The following is a 13,740-nucleotide window of genomic DNA, read 5'->3' as shown; positions in this document are numbered from 1 at the left end:
TCTCTGCTTAGGCATTTTCACTGATGTAAGATATATTGCCTCCATTCCCTCATTACTGTCTTCCATGAGATAAGTTCACACACTGTGAAATACTACCATCGTGGAGCTTCTTAAAAGCTCTGACTAGTTTTGGCCAGCCTCCATTTGCTGTTGAAATTCAAATTAATGAAAAAGAATATGCTTTATCTGCTATCACTACATGGAGAATTATGCATTTTGGGAAGTTAGTTATTAAACTACCTTTTATTAATTGCAGTAGGCAACCTTGTGTTTCTAATAAGAGTGATTTCTATTTAAATACATTATGCCATATGCCATATGCTGTTCTAGACTCTTTGAACTGTCAAGCATTTGATTCTGAGTCACAAAACAAGGGGGTGAGCACATAGATGGGTTGTCACATAAAGAAATCTGCTGGCATGTGATAATGCTCAGGCTTTTTTTTTTTTTTCTTCCATAAAACTTGTAATGTACAAGCACTGATCATGGCTTGGCAAACAAAAATGAGCTGACAGTTAAACTCCAGAGTGTTTTCTGGAGTTCTTCAAGCATTTCAGTTCCACTCTGCAGATTCCCTCTGCTTTTAACTGGCCCATGTCGCATCCTTTTCAGAACAAGTGGTGTCAATCATTTTATTGTACGACAGACTCTGGGAGGAATGACGCAGAGACTCAGCAAAGCTAGTTCTGAGTGGTCTAGCTCTATGGCAGCAATTGAGGCAGACCAAGGACATTTTGTAGCAGCAACTTGTTTCCATACAAAAAACTTCCTTTTAAAGTCAAGCATACAGGTTTACGCTCAGCAGCAAGACAATTTTTCCTTCAATCTTCTCTTCTTCAGGTCATTTCCCATAAAGGCAGACAGAATTCATGACAGGAATTGAGACTTTGCATCTTAAGGGCAGAATGGGAGCAGAAGATAAAAGATGAGGAATAAAGTAAAGTGTAGGTAACTTTGGGCCAGATTAAATTACGGATTCATACACTTTTTAAAGGTTTACAGTACAGCTTTGTTCCCTTGAGATAGGTTTCTAAGCACACATCAAGATCAGTAGATATCTAGGGTGAAACTCATTAGGTAAATCTAGATGCTTTGCACTGTTAGAGATACCCTAGGGTCTGCAAGATCTCTGTGTGGGTTGGTAGGTATAACAGGGGACTTAGGGGAATCTTGCACTGCTCTGGAGAGGCAGCTGGAAGAGCAATATACTAAACAGCACTTAAACTGACAGAAGGTGACGTATTTGGGTTGCTAAATTCCACTCTGGGTTGATACTGCCAGCATAATTCAGTCATTGACCTACAAGTGTCTAGTGCCATTTGAGATGCCCTTGGCTATTCCACCTCCAGCTGCTAGTCCAGATGCATATGGCTTTCCCTGCTGGCTCTGCCAGTCCTATGTGGAATGTCTTTGCTGTCTTAGAGTTCTGTGAATTTAGATGTATTCTAGTCATAGACCTATGTTTATGTATTCTTTAGGATGAGAAGAATATCTTCTAGACTCCACTGATTGTACTGACAAAGATCTCAATTCAACTGCCAGTGCAGAGGCATTTTCACAGGTTTGATATGCCCTGTGTCATCTGAGGCACCTAGAAAGGAAGACCTGTGCTGTTCTGAAGCAGGTGGGCCACCCAGCTGCAATGCAAGTAGTCCTGTGTGCATGCATGTGACTTGAGCCCCAGCTGCCTTAAGCTGAGCTGCCTGAATGATGGAAAAACAGATTCTTAAAGACTTTCACGTTGGAAGGGATGTGAAAATAGTCCAGCCTTCTGCTTAAAACAGAACCAACCCTGAATCATGACTATGGTAACTACTTTTATGCCCTTAGACAAACAAAAGCAGCCATGTCTGGGCTTATGCAGAGTGCACAGTGCTGTGCCTTGTATTGAAACGCTGGAGAATTCACCATCTCAATACTCCTGCACTTACCTCATCCATGGGCATGTAACCAGTAAATATTGAAGGAAACCCAAAGGAGAAAACCTGGTGATGCTGGAATCTCTCATATCCAGTTGTCCACACCCAGCACTCCTGGTTCATAGTAATAGCTATGGTGAAACTCTTCTTTTTTACCTTTTTTTTCTCTTGATTTGAATCTTGATCTCTCATCCCTTGGGATCTATGGAGCTTCTCTCTGGAGGGTGTTGTACTTGGTACCAAATACTTGTGTTGTCATTGACTGAGAGAATGAAAATATAGGAGGAACTCTGTGTTTTAGTGGTAACCTTAGCCTCACTTAACCATAACCAATATGATATAAATGGCACAGGCAGGTCCCTGATTCTATGGATCTCTCTTAATCCTGTGAATGGTTCTGAATAGTAAATGACAATGAAGGAGTTTTCAGTGAAATGTCCAGCTACACACTATAATTCAGCTAGTTCTCAAATATCATATTAGTTCTACCGCATACAAAAAATATTATTTAAACTCTTGGATTTCTTAATACTTAGCGCCAACCTCTGAAGACTGTGGAGCCTTTATACTGCTGCTTTATAATATCTAGTTACAAGAAGCACTTCCAGGAGTGATTTTCAGGGGTTGGAAGTGTTAGGAACTGCAGCCTCCTGGAGCCCTCTGCATCAGCACCTATTTTGCAGGGCTTTGAAATTTGTGCTGGGACTTTCCTTTCCACAGCAGCAGCTGCCACGTCCCTATCACTTGTCCTTGTATCAAATGGCTCTTATTAATTAACTTCCATTTAGTGGCAGCTCTGTGTTTGATTTCTCCACTCTCCCTAGTTCAGTGTTTCTTTTGGGTTTCTCCCAGCCCCATTTTCTGAAGCCTTCAGTATTGCTTAAAAAATGCTCAGGGACAAATAGAGCACACAGAGTCTTAAGCCTTTGGGTAGTAATGTAGCATGTCTGGGTGGGGAAATTTCCCTCTCAGAGCCTGAAGCACCTCTGTAGCAATGAGCACACTGCCTTTGATCAAATGAAAATTAAAGCCACATGCTGCTTCATCTGTCAGAAAACTCCCATCTGCACCCTCCATTGCCCCATGCCCTTGGTCATGGTAAAAGTGGGGGCTGTGACTCTGCCATGACACAGCACTTTGCTGGCTGGATCCTGTCAGGTATTCCTAATACCTTTTTTAGTCTTCCCCTGCCACTGGCCTTGCTTTCCAGGAGCTCCAGGAAGCAGCAGTAGGCAGGTTGCAGCTCTTCACTGTGGCTGTTTGCTGAGGTTTGGAGCCAAGCAGCTGCCAGGCAGGGCATGTTCATGATGTGGAGTAACCCAAAAGAATAGAAAAAGTCTCATTTAAGGGGTGAGACTTGACAGTAAGGGGGAGGGGAGCTAAGTAAAGTCAAATGCAGTGAATTACAACCTGGAGATCAGAACCAGAAGAGAAAGGGTGGTGGGGTTTTGCCCTTGGATGAAAACCCTGTTTCCATCACTTTCAAGATTAAGCAGTGTTATTGGAGGCAAGATCTGCAAAGCTGAAGGTCATAGTATTTTTTATTGTTCTTACACTTCATTTTGCTTTGCATTTAAGAGTCCCTCTAATGTCCTGCTATAGCAAAGTCTGTGGCAAAAACACCTTGACCTTGAGTAAAACCCTGAATTGACTTGCTGTCTCCTATGCTGTGACCTTTGTGGGAAGAAATTTCGTGCAGCATAAATAAAATTTCTGTCTGTGTGCCCCTGAGGACCTCTGATTGGACACTCAGAGAAGGGAGTCCCTTACTGCATTCATTCATAATAGGCAATTGTATCCTTTCTCAAATGAGGCACTTTCAGCTCAGGCTTAGTAAGGAACCAATCAAATGCCCCATGCTCAGTGACTACTAAGTAAAGACAGAACTTTTGCCCCAAGCGGTGATCTTGTGTTTAAGCCTAACAGAGAAACAACAAAGAAAAAAGCAGTGATGCTGAGAGAAGGTAGAAGTGTAAACTTAAAGAAGGGATGCTTCTCAGTGAAATGATGGGGGCTGTCAGTATAAAGACAATGTGCTTCACTACCTAAGTTGAGGCTGGACTCCCATGGGCATGGGAGCAAGGCTGCCTGCAGCTGGCATGGCCCTGCTCCCCTCTTTCTTCTGTCAGGTCTTGCTGCTTTGCCCAGGCTCTGGAGTTTGTCTTAATCTGTTCTGACTCACTTCTATGACTCCACTGCTTGCAGCTCCTGGAGAGTTCTTTGAAGCTGTGTCTACTAAAGTATTTCACATCACAGTTTTTTAACCATATTGTTTGTTGGCTAAGGTATGTCTGAAAGCAGCAGACAACTTCATGTGCCAGCTCAATTTTACTTTCACAATCCAGACTCACTTTTATAGCAGGTAAATGCTTTAAAACCATTACAGCAAGGAGAGTTTTTAAATCACAAGAACCAGAGAGTCAAAGTCCGTGCTGCATCTAAAAATTGGTTTTGTTTTGCTTGTCAAGATTACTGTACTTTCAAATGACAGATGGCAATGTGAAAACTTTCTATCATCCTTGAAGATTCAGACTGGCAAAAATGAGAAAGAGAAAAAATGTGAAAGGAAAAATCGTCATTAAAATGGTCTTGAAAGGTATGACTTTCCAATTATTGTCTGTCATCTTCTCCAGATGGCCTGAATATCTGTCAGATGAACAGTATACAGTAGAAATCTCTAACAAAACAAACAAACAAACAAACAAAAATGCAAGGTTTCTTTTTGGTCAGGCCTGAAAATAAAAGGAGAAAAAGTAGAAGATGAAGGAAATAAAAGAGGAAGATAACTTGAAGAAGATATTTTTCACTATAAAGTGACTGTACAAAAAGCAACCTTCAGTTCTGGTTTCATTTTCTCTCTGCAGTACATATATCAAGTCTGGCCCATTCCTTTTATTTTCTCTAAGTGAAAATACAAATTGAGTTTTTACATGCCACTGCTTCTTCCTGCTTCAGTGGCTTCCCAGGGTCCTCATTAAAACAGTGCAGACCTCTCTAACTGCTGGCCAAGAAGGCCCTATGGTGCCCAGCAGTCCCTTTCACTGCATTCATTGGGTATAACTGACTGGAGCTGAGGATATACAAAAAATGAATGCATGTAGAGGGCCACTATGGTTTAGTTACCATTTTAAAATAAATTTTGTAGCAGCAAGGCTGAGTCCAAAGCTAAGTGCCTCATTCACTGCCATCACCACCTCTCTATTCATCAGATTGATCATTTTCCCCATCAGACTTACCTGAATCATGTGCTTAGGTTTACCCTATGCAAGGGAGAAGGAAGAACACTGTGGAAGCTTTGGCTTTATTCAACAGGCTTTTGGGGGATGCAGTGATTAAATGGGCTGACAAAAAAAACCCAAGAATGAGCCATTTAGTATTCAGGGGCATGCTGTGCACTCAACAAGTGAGCAGAAGAGCTGAGTCTGTAAAACAGGACTTGCTAGCTATGAACTGTCAAGACAGTTACAATTAATTTATTACATGATATCTACATGGGTTATTTAAGGCATGTCGGATCCTTGGGTGGTGGCTGCCATGGAAGCCTCAGCAGCAGTCTGAGGACTGCCCACTACAGAGATCTGCAAGCTTCCTAATCTGGGCGTTGACTTTTGCCAATCAGTCTTGATGTTTCTGAGTGTAGTAACTCTGCCTACAGCAAAATCTGGTTAATGTCCTTTGGTTTGTTAATCCTTCTGTATTCATTGTTTGAGACTTGCTTGCATCCAGGCTATTCTTAGAGATATTAATAGTATTTAATATTTTACCTCTTGGAGTAAGCTGATTGCTGCATGCCACAAATCATTTCTTTATCACTTCGAAGATGAGACCTAGGTCTGTGCCAAATCACTAATGTAATTACTGTCCATTCCCTGCTACATCCACCATATGCAGAACCTGTTATATGCAATAATTTTGAATCACAAGCACCACTCCTGACAGACAAGATCATCTTTCAAGTGCTAAGTGTTACTAAAATGTGATCACATATTATAGTCGCAGCAAGAGGGACAGGGAAGGCAGTTTAGGATGGACAAGGATTACTCTGGATAGTAGTTTTGCAATTTGCAGGTCTGGGAGCTCCTCACTTAGTCCATAGGCAGGTTTTAGATCACTTTTTGAAGGCATCCAACATTCTGCATGGACTATGCAAAGAGCCTAGTGGTTAAATTGGACCCTGTTAATTACTGAAGCCAAGCACTTAATTCCAGTTTTGGATTGCCAAGGCTAGTTGCACTCTCAGCCCTGCATCTGTCTCCCCATGCCTTGCTAGCACATTGAGCCAGCTGCAGCACTCGCAATAGCAGTGTTTCACAGACCAGGGCAAGGAGCCCATTTCATTCCCAAGTATGGAACCTCTCCAGAAAAGCTGGTCTGTGACAGTGTCAACACCTCCACTGGTGCATGGTATGTCATCTAAAACAGCAGCCAAGTGCCACCAGCACCTCTGCTTGCCGGCTGGCCCCGTCACACTGATTGGCTCCCTCACACCTCGAAGCTGCAGCCCCTTTTGTGAAGATGACTTTTACAGACCTGCACATATCCTTCCCCTTTCAATTTCTTTTAATGACTGTAGTGGATAATGGAAGGTGACAGATGATGGTAATTACAGCATGTTGAGGTTTGGGTTTTTTTCCTTTCTTAAGAAATGTTATAGGCATCCTAAGCATTTTAAGCAGCTGTAAAGATGGGTGTGGTATCCTGGGTAGCATAGCTGACTAAATGCAATAAGCATAGAGCAGGCCAGAATGTGACTCTTGAGCTAAACTAGTAACTGCTGTCTACTGAAGTTGCAAAATTAACTTAATGTTTTCCACTGGTTTTGGAACCCTTGGATTTAATGTAGATCTTTCAGCAGAAGTTGCAGCTGTTCAGCAGGATCTACATCTTCTGTGATTAAATAAATTGGCTGTAAGCCTGTATGAATTATTAGCAGTAATAGTATGTAGCCTTTTTGCTTTTGCAGGGTTTGATCCACACAATTAGTTGCTTACAAATAGAAGTGGATTGATTAGAAGGAAAAGAAGAGGCTGAGGGGCTTTTGTCCAAGTCCTATTAACACCATGGGCTTTGAGGCACACTTCATACCTTCCATGCATAAAGGAAGGGAGCTGAAATGCCAGTTCCCAGCTTCACTGCCCATGCAGGCTGAGGCAGCATCAGCCTTGATGAAGTCATGTAGAATCCTGCTGAAAGCAATGGGACATGACACACACATGCTCATACATATAAATATACCTCAGGGCATAAAGCAAAACTCGTGAAACCTTTTCTTGCTGACTAGCAGGCTCTAAATCTTTGTGGAAGTCTTACGCTGAAAGCAAGTCCCTGAGTTTGGCCCTAACCTTGCCTGCAAGAAGTACTGGAGAGCACAAATGTTTTGTCAGTAGACACAAATCTACAATAGGTGCATGCACAGCACTATGGGGAAGTGTCTGAAGGTGAATCAAAACCAGCTGAAAACTAGTGATATCAAAGGAGATGCCAAAGCAACAACATTAAGACTTGTGGACAGTTGGTACCTATGACAAAACCAGTATTTATAGGCATTTGCCTTTTTGCCAGATGAGAATGTAGACCCATGCTCCTGGCAGCACCACTGGTCTCTGAAAGGTTTTTTGTTCTCTAAATGAAGTGTGTAAGCTTGCCCATGGCTTTATACCTTGTTCTTTGCACATAAACATACTGCTGCTCGTGCTTGGGAGTCATGTGGCAGCACCAGTGAGAGGCAGCAGTTTCCCATTTGATCTCATCATCACACTGCAGGCTGCAAGCAGAAGGAAGCTGCAGTGCTCAATGGCTGGTACTTCATAAATGGAACTCAGCACTGCTAAAATCCATACCCAACTGGAGAGCCAGCTGTCGCTGGGGTAGAGAGGCTTTCTGACAGTGTGCCCTTACTTGGTTTATCTATTTCTAGGAGGCACAGCTAATGGTGAGGCTCAGTGGTGGGTGCTGTGGGCTGGTTACTAGGCAGTGTGGACTGGCTTTAAGGGCCAGCAGCCATATATGAACTTCTTTGGAGCAATTCAACATTGAAGTATATTGCATTGCTAAGGAATTTTTGACTGAAACACAGAATTTCTTTTCAGGGAAACTGGGCTTTAAACTTACAGAGATGGATGTATAGAAATGGAAGAAGGAAATAAGTTGCCAAGGCTTGAGATCACTGTATTCAGTGTAGCACTGGAGGCAGAAAGAGTGAACAGGTACACATGTTTGGAAGAGGATGAGCTGTGTTTGGAGAGTGGCAGTATAAAATGCTGTGAGCAGTACTCGTGGGAAAAAATCCAAACAAGAACCTGTTGCTGCAACAAAACCTAAAGAGAGCTGAAAACAAACAGTCTGTGAATGCAATGTGCACTAGACACTCTTGCCACCTGAGGAGAGTAATTGGCAGGGGCTGAGTAAGAGCTTGTTCTGGGTTTGGAGGAGCAGTATTGTTATGCTAATAGTCCTTTCACTTTCCTGCAGTGCTGCTGTTGTGGTCTCCTGGAAGAATTAAGCAGAAGGCTTTCCCAGGACCTGTTTGTGAGGAAGGGCTGGCTGCCATTTCATCTAGTCTAATGGAGGTGGCTGCAAGCCTGCCTTCCCTCCTACCCACTCCATACATCTCCCTGCCCCTCACAACGGAGCCCTTTGAGCCTTTGCAAGGTCTCACAGACAGTCTGTTCAAGAACACAGGTTGATTGAAACCAGCCCAGCCAGGGTGGTTCACTTTTGGCCAGTGCAGCTTCTGAGCTGTGGTCTGTCTGGGCTGGCACCAGCCAGGTCATGGGCACCATGACTGGTATGGGAAGGGGTCAGAACCACTGCAGGACTGGCCAGGGTTGTCACAGTCCACTGGTCTGTGAGGATATCTCTGGCATGCAGGTACTCTTCCTCCTTTCCCTATGCATTCTCATAATTAATGGTGATGTTTCTCCTTGCCCCACAGGGTCCTGCCCATTCCTAGCACATCAGCCATGCTGTCCATGCCTCACCTTTCTTCCTTTGACAGTTCAAGTGAGAAGCAATTGTTTGGGTTTTTTTTTGAGAGTCTTAAGCTGTCTTTAACAAATGTAGACCCAGTTTTGGCCTAAGTTCTCTTGTCTGACAATTTGATTAGAAGTGATTCTCATTTACATGGATTCTACCAGCTGCTCTATGACCCTGGGGGGAAAAAAATCATATGATACTGTGAAAGTCATTAGCAAGGACATTAGAAGCAGCCATATCCAGGTCAGGCAAAATTCTGAAAATATCTGGCATTCATGTGTCCTTAATTGCATTTCTGTCTTTACAGCTGTTGTGTGAATGCACCATCTGAGAGGGGGCTGCCTCAGGGATTTCTTTTTATGTGTTGTAGACAGGGAGACAGGAGCAAGTAGAGACTGCTCAACAAGAGAAGGAAGAAGTAAACTTGAGCAGCAAGAAGAAATCTGAACTTAGTGGAGGAAGATCTAAGGAGCTAATATTGGGTGTAAACAGGGGCAAGTGTGCTTGGAGGAGCAGCAGAGGAGCTGGCTGAGCTACTTTGCTAGCAGCTGAGATGCTAAGACATTAAATATTTTTTGAGGAAAGATGAGATACTACTTCTGGACTTCAGTGCCTTGTTTAGGTGTGTCTTTGAGCAAATAAAGACCATAATAGGGTGATTTCTGTGTCTTACAGGACCATCAGCAATATGAGAAGTTTAGGTATCTTGAGAATGGAGACAGTAGAAATGTACCAAAAGCTCCAGGCCCTGAGTCAGAATCCCTCTCAGGACTGCTGTTAGACTGGTGTGATTTTTCCACAGTGTCTCTGACACAACACCCAGGGCTTTTCTGCACTAGGAACATGGCAGCATAAGTACTTTGTCAGGGAGCACATTCTCCTTATTGTCAAGAGAGGAAGAACATGGTGGTGTGAGGTCAAGAGATGTGCAAGTCAGCAAGTGACAGCTCTAGGGCCTGAAATCTTGTGCTCTACCTAGCAGGTAAAAGGCACCACTAGAAACTTTATGACGACTTGCTTGCCTTTACAGCCTGCAAAGTGTCAGTTGCTCCCAGCCCATTATCTACATATTAATTTGTTTCCAGTCTTATAAGTAAGATCTGACACAAAGGAGGTAACATTTAGATGCTGTAATATACAGCATCTGTAGGCTGTCTGTGTAAGAAGCTTTGCTGGATACACCTGCTTTTTGGCAGCAGCTGCAGTGAGAGCTGAGGATGCAATATGATAAAAATGCCACTTTTGCAAAATAGTCATAGTGCATTGGGTGATTCCGAGCAAGGTCTTGTGAAGGGAAAGACTTTACCAAAACACACCTGTCTAGGACAGCATGAAGGCTAGAAAAAATAAAGCATGTTGTGAATGTTAAGCCAAGTATGATAATAGGTAAATGGCTCAAGACCTCAGTTGTTTCAGCTGACTGACCTGAGAAAACTTTGTGGAGTGTGTACCTGTGCTATGAATTGATCAGGTGGAATGAAACCATTATTCTCTTGGTTTTGAAAGAGTGAAAACCAAAGGAAAATGACAACAGATTAGCACAACTGTCAGTTTTCCTGCTAGAACTTTGGTAGACCCTGGTTGATTGTTGTTTTAATTAATCAGAAGCAATCAGCTTGTAAATACTGTGATTAACACAGCTTCTATTTAACCCCATGTTGTGTTTTTCAAACTGTATATGTAGCAGTTCTGCAGAGTAGAAGAGGAGTCTAAAAGCTGTCAGATAAAAGCTCCAGAAGCTGAGGATGGCTTTTGGTGCTGAACTGCTCAGGCTGGCTCCAGCCCACAGACCAGCTCTAAAACAGTGCAGCAGAATGCAGTAGTAGAAGTCCAAATGATTTTCAACTGTTTTTAGGAGAAGAAGAGACTTTTTTTTCTCTGGGATTCCCAGAGCAGCTTGACACTTTGATTCCCAAGTGGCAGCCTGTGTTAAAGTTAATGGCAATTGCTCGTATAAACTTCTGTTTCCTTTTCTCCTCATAGGTTTGTTGATTGGCTCTGGTTGTGCCCTCTATCCTCTTGGCTGGGACAGTGAAGAAGTCAGACAAACCTGTGGTAACCTTTCCAACCAGTTTGAATTGGGTGAGTCATCATTAGAGCATCTGAGCCACCTTAGACTCTTGCTATGTGTTGACCATAAGAGCAAACTAGGACATGAGTTCAGGCTGGGAGAAGTAACCTACCTGTGAGTGGTAGGCTATTCATATTGCATAATTCTGGTATGGTGCTAAGGCAGGGAATTTCAGATAGTTTTCTGTTAATATTTTCCAGAAGAATGTTATAAAATAAAATGAAGGAATCTGTGTATGTATGTATGTATGTATGTATGTATGTATATTTTTAAGATATAAATTAGATTTAATAGTCTTACAGTGTGGGAGCTAACACCGCTGGCGACCTTGACAGAGGGTAGACAGAGGCATCCCATCACTGCACAGTTCAGGGTAATTTTTAATTAGTACAATTGGCTATCTTAGAATTCTGACATGCTTATGGCCTTCTAACTCAAGCCTAAAGAGTATATTTTTTTTGTTATTCACATATTTGGAAAGCTGGCAAATTACACGTGTTCTCCACGTCAGCCTTCTCCCAAATAAGCCAGTGGTCTTACTGGTGATGTCTACACTGAACCAGAATGAGAGCCAGGGATGAAGCCAGACCAGGCTCACCTTTGTCTCTCTAGAGAAGGTCTAGAAAGCAAGGGCTAAGCAGCAACCTAAGGATTAAGCAATGTGGATGATCAGGATCTGATGTTTGAATGCTCATCTAGGTCCTTGTTTAGCTAGAAGGATCGATGCAGTTGCTGACACCCTACTCTCTAAGTGCTCTCCTATCCTGTGTCACTCGAAGAGGGGGATCTGCAATCCTCATGAAGGAACAGGAGAGACTGAGCACCTTGACCCCCCACTGATTTGAGAACTTCTGCTCCCAAGCACACAGAGCTCCCCCTTTCCAGCTCCTGTAAGCTAAACCTTAGTTGATCTTGGAAATTCTTTCCATAGCTGTGTGTGCAGAACCTGTGCAGGACCTGACAGTAATCTCAGTGCAAGGAATAATGGACAAAAATGATCTCCTAGGGTTAAATACAAACCTGCTGCATTATCTTTTAATTTTACACTGATGTTTCTGTCAGATTTCAGGAGTAAGGAGATTTGGTTCCATCTCACAATGTTTTTTGTCAAGATATGAAAATGAATTGAGGTTGAAAGATAAAAACATATTGCTTTGGGAGAGATGCTTCAGGCCACCCTCCCCTACACCATTCCTGTGGTGTTTTGAGTGCATTTGATCTGGCATGGGACCAAAAATTCTCATAACCAATATCAGTACCCATCACTACAGTGCCACTGATGCTCTTATCAGCAACCACCTATGGTGTTGCCCAAGGCATGTATAATGTGCTCTGGAAGCTTTACCTTGTTGTTCTGAACTCTGATATCCTTCTGTGGTATTGATATTAAATTTTCTTTCCAGTGAAATATAAAAAGTTCCTGCAAGATTTTTATTCACCTAATAATTGAAAGATATAAACACAAAGGAGAGGGAGCAGTGAGAACAGAAATATATAGTTAATTAGCAGAAAGAAATGTCCCAGAGCTGAGATTCCCAGCTCTGTAGAAAGGTGTCAAAAAAGATGGAGTAGGCAAAACTCTCTGGTAACTGTTGCAGGGAACATTCAGGTTTGCTGCTGCCCATGGTCAATCCTGTACAGAAGCCTGAAGTAGCTCCTAACCAGTGCATTGAGCAGCACCCCCTTTGAAAGGCCAGCTAGCCCCCCACTGGTGCACCCTGATGCCTGCTCTTCCATGCCAAGTACGTGAGCAGCTCTGCTCCTGTGATTCCTGCTTGTTTCCCTGTTTGTTCCCAGGTGCAGAAAGGTGTTACCTTTCCAGGTTATTTCTCTGCAAACCCAGAAGGTGGGTGTCACGCCAGTCTGAGCTCCTTGAAGACAGCACTTGCGCAGTTACAAACTGTGATCTTAAATTCCGTCATGTCCACAATCAGAGCAGGATCTCCGAGACCACCTTCATTGTCTCGATTTTGACTCACGAGTCAGATATTTGCATAAATTGAATCACTGTGCTGTTAAAGTCAGTGAAGAAACACATGTAAAAAATTTCAGCTGACAGCTTTTCTTCAAGATACACATAAGGATGATAAGATGCTTTGCATTAACTGTGAAGGCATGTACTTGTACTGTATTTCTAGACGCAGAGCACACAGGGCAGGTGTTATACATGCCTAGACTTGACAGCAGTGCTGGCCTTACTGATCTGCTGCAATCATATGTTAACACATTAATTAACAGATTATAATGAGAGCTGAAATTTGCTGTAGTGATTCCGCTAGGCAGCTCTGCCACTAAACATCTCTTTTCCATGTACATTGGCAGTGAACTTAAATGCTTGGCTAGGGTTTTTTTACTTAATGTCAGTGTCTGGTTGATGCTGTGTTATCAAAATCATCTATAAAGAAGAGGTACTGTCTGAGGGCCATTCAATAACCACACTGTTCATCTTTCATAAATACCTCTTGGTTGGTGATAACCCCAACTCTCTAGTCTTTTCTGAATCATTAGACACTGGCGTCCTCATTATAGCCTACAGTCCAAGAATGATGTTTCAAAGACTTAATCTCACTAAGTGTCAAGACAAATTTAAGCAATTATTGCTTTCATTTGAATATTTAATTTGATTAAGCCGCAATGGTATGCTTTCTATTCCTGAGCCTGTGAAATGAGTTGTATGAAGAACCACACTGCATTCAAAGTATGCTCTCAGAAAATCTGAGCTGCTGTGAGTAAACCCTGCACCCTGCACTGGTTTACGGTGGTGATGGGAGTGCT

General features: G+C 42.7%; 1 protein-coding gene across 1 annotated transcript in view; it reads left to right on the top strand.

The window, feature by feature from the left end:
* The window catches only part of LHFPL6 (LHFPL tetraspan subfamily member 6), a 138,530-nt gene that overhangs the window by 114,102 nt on the left and 10,688 nt on the right, over positions 1 to 13,740 (top strand). The window contains exon 3 of the mRNA XM_027647593.1: positions 10,878 to 10,976. Coding sequence (XP_027503394.1) covers positions 10,878 to 10,976 — 99 coding nt within the window. The remainder of the gene's footprint in view (positions 1 to 10,877; positions 10,977 to 13,740) is intronic.

The sequence above is a fragment of the Corapipo altera genome, unplaced genomic scaffold (assembly GCF_003945725.1).
Source record: "Corapipo altera isolate COAL_440 unplaced genomic scaffold, ASM394572v1 0, whole genome shotgun sequence".
Taxonomy (NCBI): domain Eukaryota; kingdom Metazoa; phylum Chordata; class Aves; order Passeriformes; family Pipridae; genus Corapipo; species Corapipo altera.
Note: the sequence above shows the minus strand (reverse complement) of the source record. Positions and strands in the feature narration are given on the sequence as shown.